At 42.8% G+C, this 22,515-nt stretch overlaps 2 protein-coding genes across 2 annotated transcripts in view; one reads left to right on the top strand and one right to left on the bottom strand.

Annotated features, from left to right (window-relative positions):
* Positions 1-15,887, bottom strand: part of TRIM50 (tripartite motif containing 50) — a 52,981-nt gene extending 37,094 nt beyond the window's left edge. The window contains exons 1-2 of the mRNA XM_073616585.1: positions 15,765-15,887; positions 3,315-3,779 (exon numbers count right to left, since the gene is read on the bottom strand). Coding sequence (XP_073472686.1) covers positions 3,315-3,719 — 405 coding nt within the window. The 5' untranslated portion in view covers positions 3,720-3,779; positions 15,765-15,887. The remainder of the gene's footprint in view (positions 1-3,314; positions 3,780-15,764) is intronic.
* FKBP6 (FKBP prolyl isomerase family member 6 (inactive)) overlaps positions 14,730-22,515 on the top strand; it is a 321,178-nt gene continuing 313,392 nt past the window's right edge. Inside the window, exon 1 of the mRNA XM_073616586.1 lies at positions 14,730-14,884. Coding sequence (XP_073472687.1) covers positions 14,786-14,884 — 99 coding nt within the window. The 5' untranslated portion in view covers positions 14,730-14,785. The remainder of the gene's footprint in view (positions 14,885-22,515) is intronic.

Raw genomic sequence — 22,515 nt, 5'->3', positions numbered from 1 at the left:
ATAGCGAATTAATATTCGCTATTGTCACACTGATTTTCCTCCTGGCCAATCAGGAAGTCGGTCTTGGGACCCGTCACCCGGCTAAAAGGACAGGTGATCCTATTGGATGCCTAGGAGGAGGAGGAGGAGACGCGATGTAAGCTGCCGCTCGCCGCCCGTTGGAGCGGTGTCCTCCCGCAACCTAGATGGGGTAAGTGCGGGGCTGGATGACCGACCGCCGGTGGGGGTGGGGGGGTTTGGGGGTGCGGTTGACCCAACCGACTAATAGAATGGGGGGGTGGGGGGTGCTGCTGGCCAACCAGGGGGGGGGGTTGTTTGTCACCCCCCCAAAAAAAAAAACACCAGCCGCCACTGCTGGGGAGACCTGCTGCCATGTGCTACCACATCAGAGATGACCTGATCGTAAGGACTTTTGGGACCAATGATCACCAAGCATGCTGGACCTGATACGTTGTATACCAGGAGTGAGCGGAACTATCAAGCTTAACTCTTATTGCCCATAGTTAATGCCATAGAGACCATTTCTTACCTAACAGCCTATTAGCCTACTGCGGATTGCAATAAGGAGACAGTTTCACATACAACATCCCGCAGAAGGGCCCCAAGGAAAGCTGGCCAACACTTACTAATAGGCCCCAGGTACTTTGTAGACACTACCAGGGGTACCCCTTAGTCAGGAACATATACGTTCACCCGATATTAGGGCTGTATGAGTAGAGTGCACTTAGGAACATTCCTTGAGTCGCTATTGCTAACAATTACAGTGAGGTTTCATTTATGCCATTCATTCTTTCATGATTGATGCTATTCTTACTAATACTGTGTGGAACAGTGTAGTGGGGCTAAGCCTTATTGCGGCATAGGTGAACAGCCATAGGTGAGGCTAATATTTCAATCAGTTACCCTAACACATTCTGTTATCTTGGTTAAGTGCCCTATGCATTGAATTTGCTTACTCTTCAATAATACAGCCACCTTATTAATTCTGAAGTTGCTTGTTGTCTATTTTCTGTGTACTATCATAGAGTGGTAGAATAAAAACTCTTTAGTTACACAGGTGTAAGTAACCTATGACCAGGTTTGTCAGTGGGGAACAAGCAGCTTCAAGAGTTGTGGCATAGGGCCCAACATACCAAGCAGCTCCTGGGGGGTAGTTCTACAAATTTATATTGTTTGACACATATTTATCAAAATGAAAAATTCTATGATTTTCTCTTAATTCCAACGACACCTATATTTTGAGTTTTGGATAGAGTAAGGAAACAGTAGAACCTTGGGTTTTAAATCCTGTCTGGGGTTTTACATGAAATTTCACCTGTGAACATACAGATCTTGCCCTTATTTACTCTGTCCAAAACAAATAAATAAAGTTTTGTCTGAAATCCAATTTCTGCTTCATTCCTGCTGTAGAATTGTGCTTCTGCTTCATCTCGGGGATCTGATTTACAGTTGCCCTTGATCAACAATTGTTTCCTGAGTAACGGGAATTTTCCCAGTGACCTGAATCAAAATTGATAAAGGAAAATTCCCTTGAAATGATAAATGTTCCCTTCAGTGTGTTCATACTGCCAGGCTTTTTAAATGAAATGTACACTGTTTATCTCTGATTTATTATATTCGGGGGAAAAAAAAAATATATTTTGATGTTTTAAGCCAGGCTAGTTTGGAATATTAGAACTCTTGGATCACTATTTCAACATGTTAAGATCCCTTTGTATTGGCCAAAGCTGCTGACCTACTATGTCACCAAGCCACAAATCAAGTCAAGCATTTTGCATGCAGTCTTAGGTGGCTCAGTGCTTGTTGATAAATGCACATGCAGCACGTATGACATCTGATGCTAATTTATGCCTACTCTTACATCTTCCAAAATGAGATAAAGTGCAAGCGGATCTAAAAGAGTTTCTTTATTTGGTTAACGCATTGTATGTTAGGCTATTTCCACAATTTTAACTGAATAAAGAAACTCTTACAGTGCATCTGGAGATCAGTGTGAAGTTCATATAATTTTGGAAGATTTGTGATAAAAAAAAAAGGTGAATCAGTTTAATATGCCTTCTCTCGATCTGAGCATTTTACACTGGTTTTGGATTTAACATTGGATCTAACATTAAAGGACCTGACAAATAATTGTGGCCTTTTTCCCTATAGCCACCAATCAGATTCAAACTATCACTGAAAGTTAGAATGTGACCAGCACTGAGAGGTAACCCCAGTTCTTTGTAAGGTTTCACTGAGTTTAGTGAAATTTTTAAATACAAAAAGGGACTAAATATGAATATGACTGCTTTTATTGGCATATGTAAAGGGGATCTATAGTGTTTTGTATACATTTTGTTATTTTTTTCAAGACAAAATATATATCCTTTAAGTAGATTTAAAAACGTAGTCAGATAAATATGAAACATTGCATATACATATTATACATATGATTTGTTTATAAATGTATTCTTAACTATTATTTTGAAAAAGCAACATATGCTGTTAACAGAACTCAATAGCTCAAAATTCAAATTTACAAACACCAACTAAATGAATCAGAAGAGTGATCCTATCCCTAACGTTTCTCTACTTGCCCTCTTTGGACAGGCCCTTTGGTGTTACACTCAGAGGAAGTCTGAGGGCGAACAGTTTCTAATGCTCCCTCCATAGATAACCCATATCGATATATAATACCAAAGTCATGGGCGAACCCTGTAATATATGTTTATTTGTAAAATAAAAACTGTATATGCTTTTTTCATAGAAAAAAGTATATATATATATATATATATATATATATATATATAAATAAATATTTATATATATATTTTTTTCTTTTTACATCTAACCCAAAACCTCTAGAGTTTCCTTTTAACAACAAAAGTGCAGTTTGAACTTTTGAACTTGGTATCACTCCTTTACTGGCAGATTCTAAATTTACACTCACTTTCTGATTGTTACAATATGATTACTTCTCTAAAGTGTGTATTATTATTATTTTTTAGACTGCAGCTTTAATAATTATAGTTAACTTGCCATAACATGGTGCTCCTTAGTGCAAAGCTATACCTAAAGACATGCAAATACATGAAACATGTATCTACACATCACTAGCTGACTACAAAATACTGAAAGCATTGACTACATATATATTTGATAAACCATATTTAATTTTCCATACAAAAATCACCCCCTGTGCACAGATTTTAGGTAAAAATAGTTTTACTATCACATGAAATATCCCCATACATTCAAATCTAATTTTATATATATATATATATATATATATATATATATATATATATATATATATTAGGACTGCGTATGCATACCTTCATTCGACTATACACACTTGTGAGTGGTGTGATGTGGTGATGCTTGTGATCGCCAATAGTCCCGCAAAGGCCACAGATAACTTCTTGGTCTTGCTCACAGTACAGGCTGAGGGGGTTATTGTGATTTGGGCATGTCTCAGATGCAGCTTGCTCCTCACCTAATACCTTCAGAGTCTCAATGAGGCGCTTTAATGTAACATTGGGAGGTGAGGAACTGTAGTCCACTTCTTGGCGGCACACAGGGCACAGCAGAACAATGTGGGATTCCTTCATCAACCCCCATAAACAGTCTCTGCAGTAGGAATGTCCACACTGCAGCATTGCCGGGTCCTTAAATACCTCCAGGCATATTGGACAAGTCAACTGGTTCTCCAGTAAAGGGATCCTTATACTGAAAGCCATCCCTCTCTGTGTAGATCTGCAGTATAACACCAGCAGGTAGATATCACGTTAACTTGTTTTCTAAAAAAAAAAAAAAAAAAAAACTATGACATTCTTTTATCAATCATTTTAGAAATTGGTTTGATAATGTAGTAAACTCCTTTATCTCTATCATGTACTTCTTATCTGCATATAAACAAACTGAATGTTTCATACAAGAACACTGTGTACAGCAAGGGCTTCAGCCATAGCATAGAATAGCAGTGCACGTTCTTGTGCAAAAACATGAAATGGGATCAGCATACACAAATAAAGTTTTTTTTTTTCCTTTCTTAAGCCCCACCCAGTATCCTATGTCGGAGGTATTGAAAGTAGCAGCAGGTTGATCTGGGTCAAAATTATGAGTTTTGGACAGGCTGCAAGAGGTTAAGCTATGCGCTTCTTCTATGTCTCAGGACTCCAGGGAGGCAATCATACCACCCATTTTCTCACATTTACACACCTGTCAACATGAGGAAAGCTTGAAACTACTTATCCTGCAATAAGTGCAGTTCTACTACATGGATTGGGGTGAAGATGTCACTGATAGAGTCCTCAAGAAACATTTTTGGTTAATTAATACCAGAATACAATTGAAATATACGTTTTAATTCGACTTACGGATCCGTCGCCCCCACCAAGGACCCCTGCCCCTCTCATTTGCCCTCTTTTTCCACTTCTTCCTTTACCCTTTTTTTTTCTTTCTCTCATCTCCCGTTTCACACCTTCCCTCTCCCCTTAGACAGCCTAGGGTGTCACTTTCCCCATTTTCAAAAAATATTCTAAAATGCTTTTTGGTGTACGTTGGCACCATGGGTATGACTGCTCGCAGGCCATGTGTACAGGTTCTGAACTTTGTACTTCTGAACTTTTTTCACTAGCTGCTATTTTGAGGCGCATGTACATGGGATTTAATGATGTCTAACACCTTTTATCTCAATGGTAGTTTTAATTGGAAAGCTTAAGTGCTAGTGACGCCTTTTTACTGCATTGCAATTTTCTGTACACTCTTCTTTTATGGTTTTTTAAAATTGTGTTCTTCATGGCCTATTTATACCCATTCATAGTGTCTTGTTATATTGCATTATTTTGACGCATACAAATAAATGAAGAAATTAAAATAAATACAAGTTTTAAATGGACTTACCCCTTTAAGAGAGCAAACCATTATTTATGGAAGAATTTTGCTTATGTATTAAAATGGAACTCCAGCCATGTCAAGAATGTCTGCTGTGTCACCTAAGGTCTGGCAGATGCTGTGCCCTGTCAACTGTCTGACTTCAAAATCTGTCACCCAGATAGCATAGACTAATACCAAATAACACCGCACTCTTGGTAGTTGTGAGATATGGTGTGAGATCAGGCAGCTAACAGGACAACAATTGTCATACCTTATGTGAGCTCTTATCACTGGCACTTAATGTGATGTTTCAGGCTCAGATGAGGTAAAAGCAAAATGGCAAAGGGCAAATAGAAATCTTTCAAAAGAAAGGCTGCACAGTTACAGTTTAGCATTTTCTCACTTCAGAATTCTACAGTGGGGACGGAAAGTATTCTTCAGACCCCCTTAAATTTTCCACTCTTAATTATATTGCAGCCATTTGCTAAAATCATTTAAGTTCATTTTTTTCCTCATTAATGTACACACAGCACCCCATATTGACAGAAAAACACAGAATTGTTGAAATTTTTGCACATTTATTAAAAAAGAAAAACTGAAATATCACATGGTCCTAAGTATTCAGACCCTTTGCTCAATATTTAGTAGAAGCACCCTTTTGATCTAATACAGCCATGAGTCTTTTTGGGAAAGATGCAACAAGTTTTTTACACCTGGATTTGGGGATCCTCTGCCATTCCTCCTTGCAGATCCTCTCCAGTTCTGTCAGGTTGGATGGTAAACGTTGGTGGACAGCCATTTTTAGGTCTCTTCAGAGATGCTCAATTGGGTTTATGTCAGGGCTCTAGCTGGGCCATTCAAGAACAGTCACTGAGTTGTTGTGAAGCCACACCTTCGTTTTTTTAGCTGTGTGCTTAGAGTTATTGCCTTGTTGGAAGGTAAACCTTCAAGCCAGTCTGAGGTCCTGAGCACTCTGGAGAAAGTTTTCGTCCAGGATATCCCAGTACTTGGCCGCATTCATCTTTCCCTCGATTACAACCAGTCAGCCTGTCCCTGCAGCTGAAAAACACCCCCACAGCATGATGCTGCCACCACCATGCTTCCCTGTTGGGACTGTATTGGACAGGTGATGAGCAGTGCCTGGTTTTCTCCACACATACCGCTTAGAATTAAGGCCAAAAAGTTCTATCTTGGTCTCATCAGACCAGAGAATCTTATTTCTCACCATCTTGGAGTCCTTCAGGTGTTTTTTAGCAAACTGCATGCGGGCTTTTTTGTGTCTTGCACTGAGAAGAGGCTTCCGTCGGGCCACTCTGCCATGAAGCCCCGACTGGTGGAGGGCTGCAGTGATGGTTGACTCTCTACAACTTTTTCCCATCTCCCGACTGAATCTCTGGAGCTCAGCCACAGTGATCTTTGGGTTCTTCTTTACCTCTCTCACCAAGGCTCTTCTCCCCCGATAGCTCAGTTTGGACGGACGGCCAGCTCTAGGAAGGGCTCTGGTCGTCCCAAACATCTCCTATTTAACCACTTCAGCCCCGGAAGGTTTTACCCCCTTCCTGACCAGAGCACTTTTTACAATTCGGCACTGCGTCGCTTTAACTGCTAATTGCGCGGTCATGCAATGCTGTACCCAAATGAAATTTGCGTCCTTTTCTTCCCACAAATAGAGATTTCTTTTGATGGTATTTGATCACCTCTGCCGTTTTTATTTTTTGCGCTATACACGGAAAAAGACCGAAAATTTTGAAAAAAAAATGATATTTTCTACTTTTTGTTCTAAAAAAAATTCAATAAACTCAATTTTAGTCATACATTTAGGCCAAAATGTATTTGGCCACATGTCTTTGGTAAAAAAAATGTCAATAAGTGTATATTTATTGGTTTGCGCAAAAGTTATAGCGCCTACAAACTAGGGTACATTTTCTGGAATTTACACAGCCTTTAATTTATGACTGCCTATGTCGTTTCTTGAGGTGCTAAAATGGCAGGGCAGTACAAAACCCCCACAAATGACCCCATTTTGGAAAGTAGACACCCCAAGGAAATTGCTGAGAGGCATGTTGAGCCCATTGAATATTCATTTTTTTTGTCCCAAGTGATTGAATAATGACAAAAAAAAAAAAATTACAAAAAGTTGTCACTAAATGATATATTGCTCACACAGGCCATGGGCATATGTGGAATTGCACCCCAAAATACATTTAGCTGCTTCTCCTGAGTATGGGGATACCACATGTGTGGGACTTTTTGGGAGCCTAGCCGCGTACGGGGCCCCGAAAACCAATCACTGCCTTCAGGATTTCTAAGGGCGTACATTTTTGATTTTACTCCTCACTACCTATCACAGTTTTGAAGGCCATAAAATGCCCAGATGGCATAAAACCCCCCCAAATGACCCCATTTTGGAAAGTAGACACCCCAAGCTATTTGCTTTGAGGCATGTTGAGTCCATGGAATGTTTTATATTTTGACACAAGTTGCGGGAAAGTGACAAATTTTTTTTTTTTTTTTGCACAAAGTTGTCACTAAATGATATATTGCTCACACAGGCCATGGGCATATGTGGAATTGCACCCCAAAATACATTTAGCTACTTCTCCTGAGTACGGGGATACCACATGTGTGGGACTTTTTGGGAGCCCAGCCGCGTACGGGGCCCCGAAAACCAATCACCGCCTTCAGGATTTCTAAGGGTGTAAATTTTTGATTTCACTCTTCACTGCCTATCACAGTTTCGGAGCCCATGGAATGCCCAGGTGGCACAAACCCCCCCCCAAATGACCCCATTTTGGAAAGTAGACACCCCAAGCTATTTGCTGAGAGGCATGGTGAGTATTTTGCAGCTCTCATTTGTTTTTGAAAATAAAGAAAGACGAGAAAAAATATTTTTTTTTTCTTTTTTCAATTTTCAAAACTTTGTGACAAAAAGTGAGGTCTGCAAAATACTCACTATACCTCTCATCAAATAGCTTGGGGTGTCTACTTTCCAAAATGGGGTCATTTGGGGTGTTTTTTTGCCACCTGGGCATTCCATGGCCTCCGAAACTGTGATAGGCAGTGAAGAGTGAAATCAAAAATTTACGGCCTTAGAAAGCCTGAAGGCGGTGCTTGGTTTTCGGGGTCCCGTACGCGGCTAGGCTCCCAAAAAGTCTCACACATGTGGTATCCCCGTACTCAGGAGAAGCAACAGAATGTATTTTGGGGTGTAATTTCACATATTCCCATGGCATGTTTGAGCAATATATCATTTAGTGACAACTTTGCGCAAAAAAAAAATAAATAAATAAAAAATTGTCTCTTTCCCGCAACTTGTGTCACAATATAAAATATTCCATGGACTCGACATGCCTCTCAGCAAATAGCTTGGGGTGTCTACTTTCCAAAATGGGGTCATTTGGGGGGGTTTTGAACTGTCCTGGCATTTTATGCACAACATTTAGAAGCTTATGTCACACATCACCCACTCTTCTAACCACTTGAAGACAAAGCCCTTTCTGACACTTTTTGATTACATAAAAAAATATTTTTTTTTGCAAGAAAATTACTTTGAACCCCCAAACATTATATATTTTTTTAAAGCAAATGCCCTACAGATTAAAATGGTGGGTGTTTCATTTTTTTTTTTCACACAGTATTTGCGCAGCGATTTTTCAAACGCATTTTTTTGGGAAAAAACACACTTTTTTAAATTTTAATGCACTAAAACACACTATATTGCCCAAATGTTTGATGAAATAAAAAAGATGATCTTAGGCCGAGTACATGGATACCAAACATGACATGCTTTAAAATTGCGCACAAACGTGCAGTGGCGACAAACTAAATACATTTTTAAAAGCCTTTAAAAGCCTTTACAGGTTACCACTTTAGATTTACAGAGGAGGTCTACTGCTAAAATTACTGCCCTCGATCTGACGTTCGCGGTGATACCTCACATGCATGGTGCAATTGCTGTTTACATTTGACGCCAGACCGACGCTTGCGTTCGCCTTAGCGCGAGAGCAGGGGGGACAGGGGTGCTTTTTTTTTTTTTTTTTTTTTCTTTATTATTATTATTTTTTTTTATCTTATTTTAAAACTGTTCCTTTCATTTTTTTTTTTTAAATCATTTTTATTGTTATCTCAGGGAATGTAAATATCCCCTATCATAGCAATAGGTAGTGACAGGTACTCTTTTTTGAAAAAATTGGGGTCTATTAGACCCTAGATTTCTCCTCTGCCCTCAAAGCATCTGACCACACCAAGATCGGTGTGATAAAATGCTTTCCCAATTTCCCAATGGCGCTGTTTACATCCGGCGAAATCTAAGTCATAAAATGCTCGTAGCTTCCGGTTTCTTAGGCCATAGAGATGATTCGAGCCACTCTGGTCTCTGATCAGCTCTATGGTCAGCTGGCTGAATCACCGGCTGCATTCTCAGGTTCCCTGTTGAGACAGGAGAGCCAGAGAAAAACACGGAAGACGTTGGGGGGGGGCATTCCCTCCCACTGCTTGTAAAAGCAGTCTAGAGGCTAATTAGCCGCTAGGATTGCTTTTACATGAAAGCCGACCGATGGCTGAAAAGAATGATACCAAGATGATACCTAAACCTGCAGGCATCATTCTGGTATAACCACTCAAAGTCGTGAATGGCGTACCTGAAGACAAAAAAATGGTTAACAATAAAGCACAGTAAACGGTAAAGTATAAAAAATTGCATACCTGAAAAGCAAACATGATAAAACATAATAACAATAAAACATTGCAGAATAGAATACAGTAAAAAAGAGCAGAACAATAGAGAGAATAGAGAGAGAGAGAGAACAATAAAACGACAACTATTATTTTTTATTTTATATTTTTGTTTGTGTTTTTTTTTTTTTTTTTACACTTTTTTTTTGTAACTAACTTTTATAACTGTAACCGGTTCCAGGTTCGGGTCTCTCAAAATGCGATGGCATCATGGGAGACCCTGTGAAAGTGTGCCTAGTCTGTGCAATGCTGTACCCTACGCTAATACTCAACTAGTGAATGGTAGCGTTCAAAACATTCACCAATGCAAAGACCAGGATTGTCAGGACAGGAGAGACAATAATAGCGGGTGTCACGCCTATATCCGCGCTTGCTGCAGACACGACATCTTTTTTGGGGGGGTTCGTTGGGTAGGGGTACTCGGGAGGACATAAAGAAAATGCCTCTCATGCAGCCGACTGCATTTGGTTGGGGATGTGAATGGGGGAAGTACGGGTGCTGCAGAAGTGGTGGGTTCCCAATTAGGATTGTCGAATGCAGCAGGAAGGGCATTATGGGCACGACGGGCCTGTGTTTGTCTTTTTGGTGGCAGCGGGACACTACTTGTGCTTGCCACCTCACCAGCTTGAACTGCACTTATGGGACTCGCCACGTCACCAAGTGTTACTGCAGTGCGGGTTTGACTACGACCGGGGTGTACTAGGCCGCTGGTGCTTGCCAGTTCACCAAAACGCTACAAAAAAAACTGTTAGCGATCGCAGGGATCAGGCCTGACTCTGCGAACGCTGCAGTTATGTGTTTAGTGTTTTGTAAGTGACAGTGATCGATCGATACTGCACTTGGGTGGGCTGGGCTGGGCCGGGCGGAGGGGAAAAACGCAGGTGCTAGCGGGTATCTGGGCTGATCCCGCTAACACTGCGTTTTTGGGAACCCTAAACTGCTGGGGACGCTAGTATAGATCTGATCGGATCAGATATTGATCCGTACAGATACTATACCACTAAGGGAGGCGTATGCTGCGTGCGTGGGTGTTAGCGGTACTGGCGCTAATCTGACGCTGCCTGGGGCGACGCATATCACCGCCGGGCGATCAGGGGGCTAAACCTTTATTCGGTAATAAACGGCGGGTGCCCTGACACTATAAAAAATAAATGAACTAACCAGCGTCACCCGTAACACTTATACGGTGATCAGTGGTGAAAGGGTTAACTAGGGGGCAATCAAGGGGTTAAAACATTTATTAGATAGTATATGGGGGTCCCTGACGCTATAAAACACTGACAGCGAACCTAAATATTTACCTCCCTAACTAGCGTCACCAGCGACACTAATACAGCGATCAGAAAAATGATCGCTTAGTGACACTGGTGACAGGGGGTGATCAAGGGGTTAAAACTTTATTAGGGGGGGTTAGGGGGGTACCCTAGACCTAAAGGGGGCTACCACTCACTGCCCTAACACTGTAACTGTCACAAACTGACACCATGCAGTAATCAGAAAAAAAAAAAAATACTGCTTGGTGTCAGTTTGATACTGCTTGGTGTCAGTTTGTGACGGGGGGGGGGGGTTGGGGGGGGATCGGGGGGCGATCGGGGGGGGGGTCGGGGGTGTTTTATGTGCCTGGCATGTTCTACTGTGTGTGTTTGTGTTTTGTGCACTTACATGTCTTCTCTCCTCGGCGCTGGAACGGAAACTGCCAAGCCGAGGAGAGATGACATCACATCCTCTGCCTGTGTGAAACTACACACAGGCAGGGGAGGATTCCGACTGGCTGGGAGCAATCACGAGGGGGGGGCCACGATCGGATGGTCTCCCCCTCGCCTCCCAACGCTCCCAGTGAAATGCCGACCGCCGCTGGCACGGAGGGGGGTCCGATTGGACCCCCCGCCCGCGGGAGGCAGATCACGTACAGGTACATGATTCTGCCTGCCCGTGCCATTCTGCTGCAGTATATCTGCGTTAGGCGGTCGGCAAGTGGTTAAGGATTATGGAGGCCACTGTGCTCTTAGGAACCTTAAGTGCAGCAGACATTTTTTGTAACCTTGAACATGATCTGTGCCTTGCCACAATTCTGTCTCTGAGCTCTTCAGGCAGTTCCTTTGACCTCATGATTCTCATTTGCTCTGACATGCACTGTGAGCTGTAAGGTCTTATATAGGCAGGTGTGTGGCTTTCCTAATCAAGTCCAATCAGTATAATCAAACACAGCTGGACTCAAATGAAGGTGTAGAACCATCTCAAGGATGATCAGAAGAAATGGACAGCACCTGAGTTAAATATATGAGTGTCACAGCAAAGGGTCTGAATACTTAGGACCATGTGATATTTCAGTTTTTCTTTTTTAATAAATCTGCAAAAATGTCAACAATTCTGTGTTTTTCTGTCAATATGGGGTGTTGTGTGTACATTAATGAGGAAAAAAATTAACTTAAATCATTTTAGCAAATGGCTGCAATATAACAAAGAGTGAAAAATGTAAGGGGATCTGAATACTTTCCATCCCCACTGTATATTCATATTCTTACTTTTTTGTATTACTGTCTGCATCCCTCTGTGGTGATTTCCCTTCACTTGCTGTTACAAAGACACAAAAGAAAGTGGGAGGAAATCTGGCCAAAATTATGCAGTTATCATCAGAACAAATGTCCCTTTCACACTCACAAATAGGGCTATTGGTGGATTCCTGCAGCAAGAATCATCAGATTCTTTAATTCTTTTTTTTTCTTCACAAAAATACATAGAGATAGGATACTTTGACATAAGTTGAAACTATACAGAAAAGATATCCTACACATAATGAGTCAGCCAGTATCGTTGAACAATGGCGTTAGAACAAAGAGAAACTGGGATTGACTAGGGCCCCTTTCACACGGACGGATAGATAGGTGCTTTTAGCTGCGGATTTTCTAATTTTCTACCGCAGCTAAAAGCACACAATGCTTTCATATGGCCCCATTCACACACTGCGTTTAGCTGCGAATTAGATACATGCGGTTCTGTGCGGATAAAAAAAATAGAATTGACTGCATCCAGGAGCGATTTAGCGCAGCTATCCGCACATAACCGCAGGTAATCGCAGTGCACTGTGTCAGCTGCGGATAACAGCGCCGAGCTGCTCATCGGCAAAGGAAAAATGATTTTTCCTTTCCCAATGAGCGACAAGCACAGGGATCCGACTCGTGCGCCCGGCACTGTTTGGTATGAATCTTGAGGGGGAACTCCACGCCAAATTTTAAATAAAAAAATGGCGTGCGTTCCCCCTCAGGGGCATACCAGGCCCTTCGGTCTGGTATGGATTTTAAGAGGAACCCCTACGCCGAAAAAACGGCGTGGGGTCCCCCCACAATCCATACCAGACCCTTATCTGAGCACGCAGCCCGGTCGGTCAGGAAAGGGGGTGGGGACGGGCGAGCGCCCCCCCTCCTGAGCCGTACCAGGCCGCATGCCCTCAACATGGGGGGATGGGTGCTTTGGGGGAGGGGGCTCCCTGCGGCCCCCCCACCCCAAAGCACCTTGTCCCCATGTTGATGAGGACAAGGGCATCTTCCCGACAACCCTGGCCGTTGGTTGTCGGGGTCTGCGGGCGGAGGGCTTATTGGAATCCGGGAGCCCCCTTTAATAATAGTGACGTTTTAGGGGGCGTGGTCATCGGGTGAACGGCATAAGGGGGCGGGGTCACTGCCTATATAAGTCAGAGCGGAGCGCCCAGAGTGCATTCTAGCTGGAGAGAGCGTCGTGTCAACATCAGAAGAAGAGAAGAGGGAAGAAGGCAGAAGGCAGCAGACCGGGCTCCTCCGCTATAGCAAAAGAGCGGTAAGAGAGCAGAAGATAGCGGAGGAGCCCGGCAGAAGACCCAGAGAGCACGGAGAAGAACCGGAGAGACCCCCCGAAGTCGGAAGAAGACCCCCGAAGTCAGAAGAGGACCCCCGAAGTCGGAAGAAGACCCCCAGAGTTGTCTAATAAATTACTTTATAAATCTGTGTAGTTTTTTTTTTAATGACACTTTTTACCCCATACTCATTCACATAGGGTGGAGGGCCGGGATCTGGGGGCCCCCTTATTAAAGGGGGCTCCCGGATTCCGATAAGCCCTCCGCCCGCAGACCCCGACAACCAACGGCCAGGGTTGTCGGGAAGAGGCCCTTGTCCTCATCAACATGGGGACAAGGTGCTTTGGGGTGGGGGGGCAGCAGGGCGCCCCCTCCCCCAAAGCACCCACCCCCCATGTTGAGGGCATGGGGCTCAGAAAGGGGGGGCGCTCGCCCGTCACCACCCCCTTTCCTGACCGACCGGGCTGAGTGCTCGGATAAGGGTCTGGTATGGATTTTGGGGGGGAACCCCACGCCGTTTTTTCGGCGTAGAGGTTCCTCTTAAAATCCATACCAGACCGAAGGGCCTGGTATGCCCCTGGTATGGCAGCCCTTTAGCTGTTGCAAAACTACAAGTCCCATGAGTCATTGCAAGGCTGACCGTTACAAGAATGACTCCCACAGGCAGAGGCATTATGGGACTTGTAGTTCTGCAACAGCTGGAGGGCAATCAAATTGAGACCCCTGCTATGAAGAGATACATACTTTGTTCACATTTCATGTCAGAGATTTACAACCCCCTTGAGCATATAACGATTCCATATGTACAGTACTCTTCAGATTTGCTATCCAATGCATGTGAAAATATACAATGATCTTTTCAACAGCTCAGACAATATAATTTACTTGTTAAAAATGTCATGTAACATTTACTATTTATTTAAGCATATTTCTATGTTACTTGTATGATGCAGAGAGAATAGTCCAGCTAACAAATTTGTAGCACATTACTATTGATCACTTCTTTCTGGTTTTCTTTATTTCAGATTGATCTTTAAGTAGTTTTAAAGCCTGAAGGTTTTTTTTACCTTCATGCATTCTTTGCTTGAAGGTAAAAAACATTCAGTATGCAGTGCCCCATAGCCTCCCTAATACTTTCCCGAGCCCAATCCTCATCCACCGATGTGCATAAAAGCTGGTATCTCAGCTGTCTGCTCCTCATTGCCTGAGAGACAGCAGCGGGAGCCATTGGTTTCCCCTGCTGTCAATCACAGCCAGGGAGGAGGGAGGGGGGCAGGGCCGAGCCCTATTCTGTGTGTCTTATGGACACACAGAGCAGGGCTCGGAAGCAAGCCTGTGCGTATACATAGCAATCGGCGTGCTATTATGGTGGCACTTGGGACAGGGAGGGGCCCAGAGAGCCAGCAGAGGACCCGAGAAGAGGAGAATCGGAGCTGCTCTGTGCAAAACCACAGCACAGAGCAGGTAAATATAACATGCTTGTCATTAAAAAAATAAATTATGCTTTAGTATCAGTTTAAAAATCATTATTAATGTGTTTAATTATTTTCATATTTCCCTTTATTCTGTCAAACTGGCTGCAAAAAATGATAGCAAGTTCATGGGCTCCAGCTGCAGCCATGAGCTTGTTTCAACCATTTGAAAACCATGCGATTTATAAATCATTTAAAGAATTAGTTTACCCAAAACTGATATCTGTGTTTTGCAAGGTTTTGAAATTTTCAGGGCAAACAGGTTTGATTCAAGAAGAAAAAGAGACTTGAATTCAATATTTGCCAAATTGATGAAGTCTCTTCACTTTTCTATGTATCGTATATTTATCATTACATTTGTTCCCTTCTGTCACAGCAGTGGGAGTTGTCAGGGAATTAAGATTTTAGTTTGCTTGTTATATATTTTACATGATATTTAATGGCAAATCTCCAATAAACTAATCAATGTGCAAAATACCGGTAAACACTAATTATAATAAAACATACAACGTAAGATCACTGATTGGATAACAGCTATGCAAACCAACCAATTTGAAATCAGATTTTAAATTTTAATGATGAAACTTGAAATTTGGTTAGTTGCTGTGGGCAGAGGAACATCATTGTTCTGAATATCTGAACTACTGGATAATAAAGTTTTGAAGCATATTTGTTTGCTAAACTACTATGGAAAGATGCAATTAAAAGACAAGAGTGATAGAAAATCTAGTATTAAATACTAAGTGCTTGGATATTTGATGTTGCAAATGAAAGCATACTTTCCTATTCAAGACATACAAACTATTAGACAACTCATTATGATTTTATGCTTCTATGAGTGGCGCATTCATTTTTATAGTCCAGAAACATACCTGTTTTCCCAAGAAGCAGCCAAACTGTAGGAATGTGCGTTATACTTCTGCGTATTGACTCTGCTACCTTCTTATCTGCTGGTCATATGAGGTGTGCTTCATATACTTGTTTTAGAGGTAAGGAGGTACCAAGAGGAACAATCAGATTGGATAACACCAAGCGAATATTAACCCTGAAACATCTCTTTATGTAAACAGTAGAATATTAATTTTATCAATAGAATTAAGGGGTGTGTCTGTGATAAAAACTTGAGAATGTAGCTTGTAGAAGAAAGAAAATACGGAAAGTTAAACTATTTTATGAATAGGTAATATTTTTCAATTTATTTCAAGAGTATCTACTGTCCAATATATTTTTTCATGTTAATCACTTCAGCCCCGGAAGATTGTATCCCCTTAACGACCAGAGCATTTTTTGAGATATGGCACTGCGTCGCTTTAACTGACAATTGGGCGAACGTGCGACGTTGCACCCAAACAAAATTTATGTACTTTTTTTCTCACAAATAGAGCTTTCTTTTGGTGGTATTTGATCACCTCTGCGGCTTTTATTTTTTGCGCTATAAACAAAAACAGAGCGACAATTTTGAAAAAAAAGCAATATTTTTTGCTATAATAAATATCCCCCAAAAAATATTAAAAGACTAATTTCTTCATCTGTATATTTGGTTATATTCCACTCTTAGGTGTGGGCTGGGCTGCTGCCTCCCTTGAGGTGATCCCAATTGGAACCCCCTTTGTGACGGGAGGGCCCGTGGAACCCAGAATTCCTTGGAAAGGTTGGGAAACCATTGTTTCAGCTCCCCATGCACCTCCTATGTCTAAGTCACCTTGTGTCCATTAGGGGCACAGTGTGCCTGAGAAAATATGACTTGGATTACTTAAAATGGGACGGTAATATTTATCCACACTATCTCTCAGGATATATATAAAGACTATTCTTGGTTTGTTTGATTCTGAACTCAACATGTTATTTGTAAGAGCTGATCACATTGGCCTCTGTACAATGTAGGAGACAGGCCGACTCCTACTGGAGCTCCTGCTATTGTAAGAAGGTGTCCTGTGTTTATACTTATGATAATGTATAATCTACTGTGTGAAGCTCAGTGACAACAAGTCTGACCTGTAGTGAAATCCTGACTAATCACAACAATGGCCAGGTGGGCATGGAGTCACCTCAGCTGCTTTAAGGGATTAGTTAATTAGCTCATGTTATTATGTTTCTGGTTACAGGTGTATTGTTACAGTAATATGAGCAGGAGGGGGGGAAACCTCCTTTTCAACTGTATATAAGACTGTATTCTTGTTCTAATAAACAGTTCATGTTCAGCAACCAAACGAGTATTGCCTTGTTTGTTGTTGTTGGAATATTTGATATCTATATTCAGACTGGGAGGAAGCGGTATATGACAAAAGCACTCAAGCGGAGTGTGGGACTTTCGTTACACCCTTGAAAATAATGTTTATAGGTATAGGGCTGGTGGCGCTGCCTGTCACCCGAAGAGTGATCCTCCACAGTGAACCACTCTTTCCGGGTGAGTGTGCAAGGAGGGAGGGTGATTTTCACTTCCGTCACCTGAAAATTGAACCACTATTTGGGTCGCTAATCCCAGGTGGAAAGTGGGGGTAAGGAGTGTTTTCTGTGTTCTCTTTACCAAAGAATTTGTATGTATTGGTTTGTGCTCCTTTATGTAATGATATTTTATCCCTGTGATTACTTTGCGCTTTGAAAATAAATGTGCAAATACAAATACAAGATTGTGATATTTTCTTATCTGGTCTGCATGTGCTTTCCGGTTAAATCGGAAATCTCCCACATGAAGACCCTGAACATGCGTGACTAATAATTGCTTGTGAAAGATATAAACACAATCGTGTGTCCCCAGCGTGTGGAAGCAGCAATCCCCACCGACTGTCGCAGTGGTTTGTTAGGGTTTGTGATATTCAGCAGATGGAGCATCTTACAGCTGCCCTAGGGGAAAGGGAGGAGGAACACAACACCCTCTGGACACACTGGGACTTGTTTCAATTCTCAGATGAATATAAGTCCTACATTTGAGTATCCTGTCCTTGGGTAATTTGGGGTCTTGGGCTGTCAACCTTGCCGGAACTTCATACCCACCCCCTTCCTTCCTACTTCCCCATTACTGCTCCCCCTTTATTCCTTTCCCTTCTTTTCCCCATTGACACCATTGGTGTCACTCACCCTTTTTTTCTATAAATGAGAAAACCCCCCGGTTTGCGGTAACCTTTTGGTACCACTCCTGTGAAACCAGGATTGAGAGCCATAACTTATAGGAAGAATGATGTTTAGGATCAGACCACTAAAGTATATTGGCTTGGTACCTGGCCAATAGGGATACGTTCGCTTTACCCCCCAGGGGGTCTCCCTTCTCCCAGTTGGCCTTACTGAATAGTTTACACAGGTCCATTAAAACTATGCTTTTTACCGGCTAGGAAGTTTTGCCTACTGTCCCGGGTTGAACTGCAGGATACAACTGTTGTGGAGTCTTTAGACCACAGTTTCCTGTTTTACTAAAACGTTGTAATGGAACCTTGATTGCTATCCCATTAATGCACATTGACTTGTTTGTCGAGCTTTTATTGACTATTAATAGATATAGTTGATTGACATGTTTTATCCCTTGCTTTTTTGTATAATCCGCATTCCTTAAATAAAGAATTAAAAAAAACAAAAAAAAAACAAAAATTGCGCCCGCTTGTGGAATGGCGACAAACTTTTACCCTTTAAAATCTCCATAAGCGACATTTAAAAAATTCTACAGGTTGCATGTTTTGAGTTACAGAGGAGGTCTAGGGCTAGAATTATTGCTCTCACTCTACTGATTGCGGCGATACCTCACATGTGTGGTTTGAACACCGTTTTCATATGCGTTCGCTTTTGCACGCGAGCTCAACGGGGCGCGTTTAAAGAAAAAAAAAAAAAATCTTATTTATTTTACCTTTTATTTTTTTACTTTTACACTGTTCTTTTTAAAAAAACATGTGTCACTTCTATTCCTATTACAAGGAATGTAAACATTCCTTGTAATAGAAAAAAAAGCATGACAGGACCTCTTAAATATGAGATCTAGGGTCAAAAAGACCTCAGATCTCATTTTTTTATAATACATTTTTTATTTATTTTATCCTAACATATTCATCTCTACAAAATTTCGGTACATTCATTTCTTACTTATAACCTTTATCTGTGTACTTCCATTATTTTATCATTATTACTTTAATATAAACAACAACAACCACACCACAAAAATAAGAGAGAAAAGAAGAAAAAAAAAACCCTTCTCTCTTCCCTTCCTCTCTCTTTCCCCTTCCTTTCCTTCTCATCCCGTTTACAATGAAAATAGAACGTATAACCTTTCTTGGCAAAACCCTATAAAATAAGGAAGGGGGTAAAGGAGGAAAAAAAAAAAAAACCCTCCCTCTTTCCTTTTTATTTAATCGCTCCACACCATAAAATCCAATTTCCTTCAACAAAATCCAACACCACAAAACCCCTTTTCTCTTTCCCCTTCCCCTTCATATACTCCCTCCTCACTTCCCTCCCTCCTCCCACCTCTTATTCAAACCTTGTGTCATTGTGCTTATCAAGCATCTTATTTAGACCAATATATGGAGAAAAGCTTTTCCTTCCCTTCCTCCCTTATAACCTTCTATAACCCTAGTGGCCTTTCTTTACTAAATCCCACCCGTGTATATTCTCCTTTCATTATTTATATATAGGGTCTCCTCTTTCAATCCGTCCTATAACATATATCTCTTCCATTCTTTATCCAAAGATAGGAAGGAAACGAAACAATGAGGCTAGGTGTCAGAAGAAGCCTTCGTTCCGGTCCGGTCGTTTTTCACGCATTCCCGGCGGAACGACGTTCCAGCGCATGCGCATTCGCGGCTCGGCGCTATGGCACTCGCACACGCGCACTGGTGCACACCCAACGTGATTACCTGGGCAGCCTATAAAAGGTGCTCAGAGAATCAAACAAGTTGCTGGTTTGTCTCAGCTTCCTGTGTTATCTGAACCTGTATCCTGTATCTCTGCTTGACTACCTGTTGTGACCCGGATTTGCCTTTGGACTTCTCTGCTTCTCTCCTGGACCTGACCTCGGCTTGTTTATCAGATTCCTACCAATCTCCTGTGTTTGACCCTCGGCCTGTTACCTGGACTATCTCCTGTCTCCTAGCCTGACTTCCTGCCTGTACCTGGACTCTCCATATCTTGTCATACTACCCTGCAAATCCTGCAGTGCCATATCACCGTCACGGTGTTTGACCCTCAGCCTGGTTCTGGACTTTCTGCCTGTTGTCTGCAGCTGCACCTTGCCTACCAGTACCTGCACAGCGGCTCTTCTCTGCCGAAGACCCCACAAGCAAGTCACCCACAGTCCATTGGGGTAGCCTGTGCCTCTTCGTGCCGTTCCCTCCCTGTACCACCTCCAGGGGGCGGACTGTGCTTAGTCGCATGGGTGAACCGCTCTCGGCATCTCGGCCTCGGTGAGTACTATCAGTGACAGTACAAACCAGCCATGTCAGAGGCCAACAGAGCACGTTCCCCATTGGAAATCCTGTGTCAGCAGGTCTCGGCTCTCACTGGGGCCGTCCAAAAGTTGCAAGACGGCTACGCCCAAATTGACGGCCGCCTTCAACAACTTTCCGGACCATCTCTAGCTCCTGCCGCAGCCTCTGTATCTTCCAGTGGAGGTTCCTCTCCTCAGATACCAACTAATCCCACCGTGGTCATGGCCGCTCCAGAACCCAGGGTTCCCACACCAGAGCGATTCTCCGGCAATCGTAAAAAGTTCAGGGCTTTTAAAAATGCTTGCTCCCTGTATTTGGCTCTGCAACCCAGGACTTTTTCATCAGAGGTGGTAAAAGTTGGCTTCATCATCTCCCTCTTGGCTGATGAACCGCAAGCTTGGGCTCATAGCCTAATGGAACAGAGGAACCCCATACTGAATTCAGTAGACACCTTCTTCAAAGGTATGGCACAGCTATACGACGACCCCCAGCGCACGGCCACGGCCGAAGCCTTATTGCAAAACCTAAGCCAAGGACGAAGACCAGTAGAGGACTATATCGTAGAGTTCCGGAAGTGTTCAGCTGATACTGGCTGGAATGAACCTGCCCTCAAGTACCAGTTCCGTCAAGGGCTGTCTGAAGCATTGAAGGATGAGCTGGCTTCCAGACTCCTCGCCCTACCTGGATGATGCCTAAACCGACTCCTATCCATCCATCCTACACGGCTCCACCAGTCTCTACCACTCCTGAAGCTGAACCGATGTAGCTTGGTCTAGTCCGTGCTCCACTCACTTCAGAGGAAAGACTACGTAGGCGCCAGGGCAATCTGTGCCTTTACTGTGGGGGTTCTGGACATTTCCTCCGTTCTTGCCCCGTGAGACCCAGTAAGTCCTACCTACGGCCTGCTATTAACCAACAAGTTTCCGGTTCTTCTCAGTCTTACGTTACTCTTTTTGTTTCCTTACAGCTACTGGAAAAGGAAGTTCACCTACCCGCTATAATTGACTCCGGAGCATGTAGCTGTTTTTTGGATGCCTCACTAGCCGTAAGCTTGCACGTTCCTTTAACCACTAGGAACCGAAGTCTACAGGTCCACCTAGCCGATGGATCTCTCCCCCGCTCTGGGCCTATCACTCAGGAAACCAGACCCATCCTTACCACCACTGATACAGGCCACCAAGAATACCTGCGCTTTGATACCATCTCTTCCCCTATGTTCCCCATTATCTTGGGACTCCCATGGCTACAAGCCCACGAACCACAAATCAATTGGAATAAAAAAGAAGTCTCTTTCTCATCCCAATATTTCTCCAGACATTGCCTTCTTCCAGCCCCAGCCTCTGTTTCAACCATTGCAACCATGTCCGATAGTCTTCAACATGTACCTGCAGGCTACCTGGAATTCAAAGATGTATTTGATAAACAACAGGCTGACTGTCTACCACCCCATCGGCCTTATGACTGCCCTATAGATCTTTTGCCGGGTGCTGAAATCCCTTTTGGCCGCATTTTTCCTTTGTCCGAAACAGAATTGAAGGCTCCCAAAACATACATTGATGAAAATCTTGAGAAAGGGTTCATTCGCTCCTCCTCATCACCGGCCGGAGCTGGTATTTTCTTTGTAGAGAAAAAAGATGGATCCCTCCGGCCTTGCATTGATTACAGGGAATTAAATAAGATTACCATCAAAAATCGGTACACGCCGTTGGAGGCGGCATGTGTGGGTTCATATGAAGCACTATCCCACTTGGTATATAGGGGTTTACGGGCTCCCTACCCTCTGACGCCCTCCATGCGCTCTGTAATTAGGGCATGGTCCGTGACTCAGAGGCTCTGGCCTTCTAGTCCTAATAAATTTTCTCCAAATCTCCCCTTGTGGAGGAATCCTGGTCTGCCGCACTTCTTCGACTACCCGGATCCCATAGTGTGGACAAAATACGGAATTAAGACACTAAATCACATTGTAGTGAATGGCAGCCTAATGTCCTTCGACGTGTTGAAATCGCGTTATGAACTACCAAACACGCATTTTTTTCAGTACATTCAATTAAGGCATGCCTTTCAATCCCAATTTGGAGGAGAACCTCTTGATCTTGAGCCCAGTGATCTAGAACTGCTGACCCGCAGCGACTCGTTGTCTAAACCAGTTTCCAGCATATACAGAGATCTCTTTCAGGAAACAACGAAACTGTTAGAACCCTGCAGACAAGCGTGG

This window comes from Aquarana catesbeiana, linkage group LG02 (assembly GCF_042186555.1).
Source record: "Aquarana catesbeiana isolate 2022-GZ linkage group LG02, ASM4218655v1, whole genome shotgun sequence".
NCBI lineage: Eukaryota > Metazoa > Chordata > Amphibia > Anura > Ranidae > Aquarana > Aquarana catesbeiana.
Note: the sequence above shows the minus strand (reverse complement) of the source record. Positions and strands in the feature narration are given on the sequence as shown.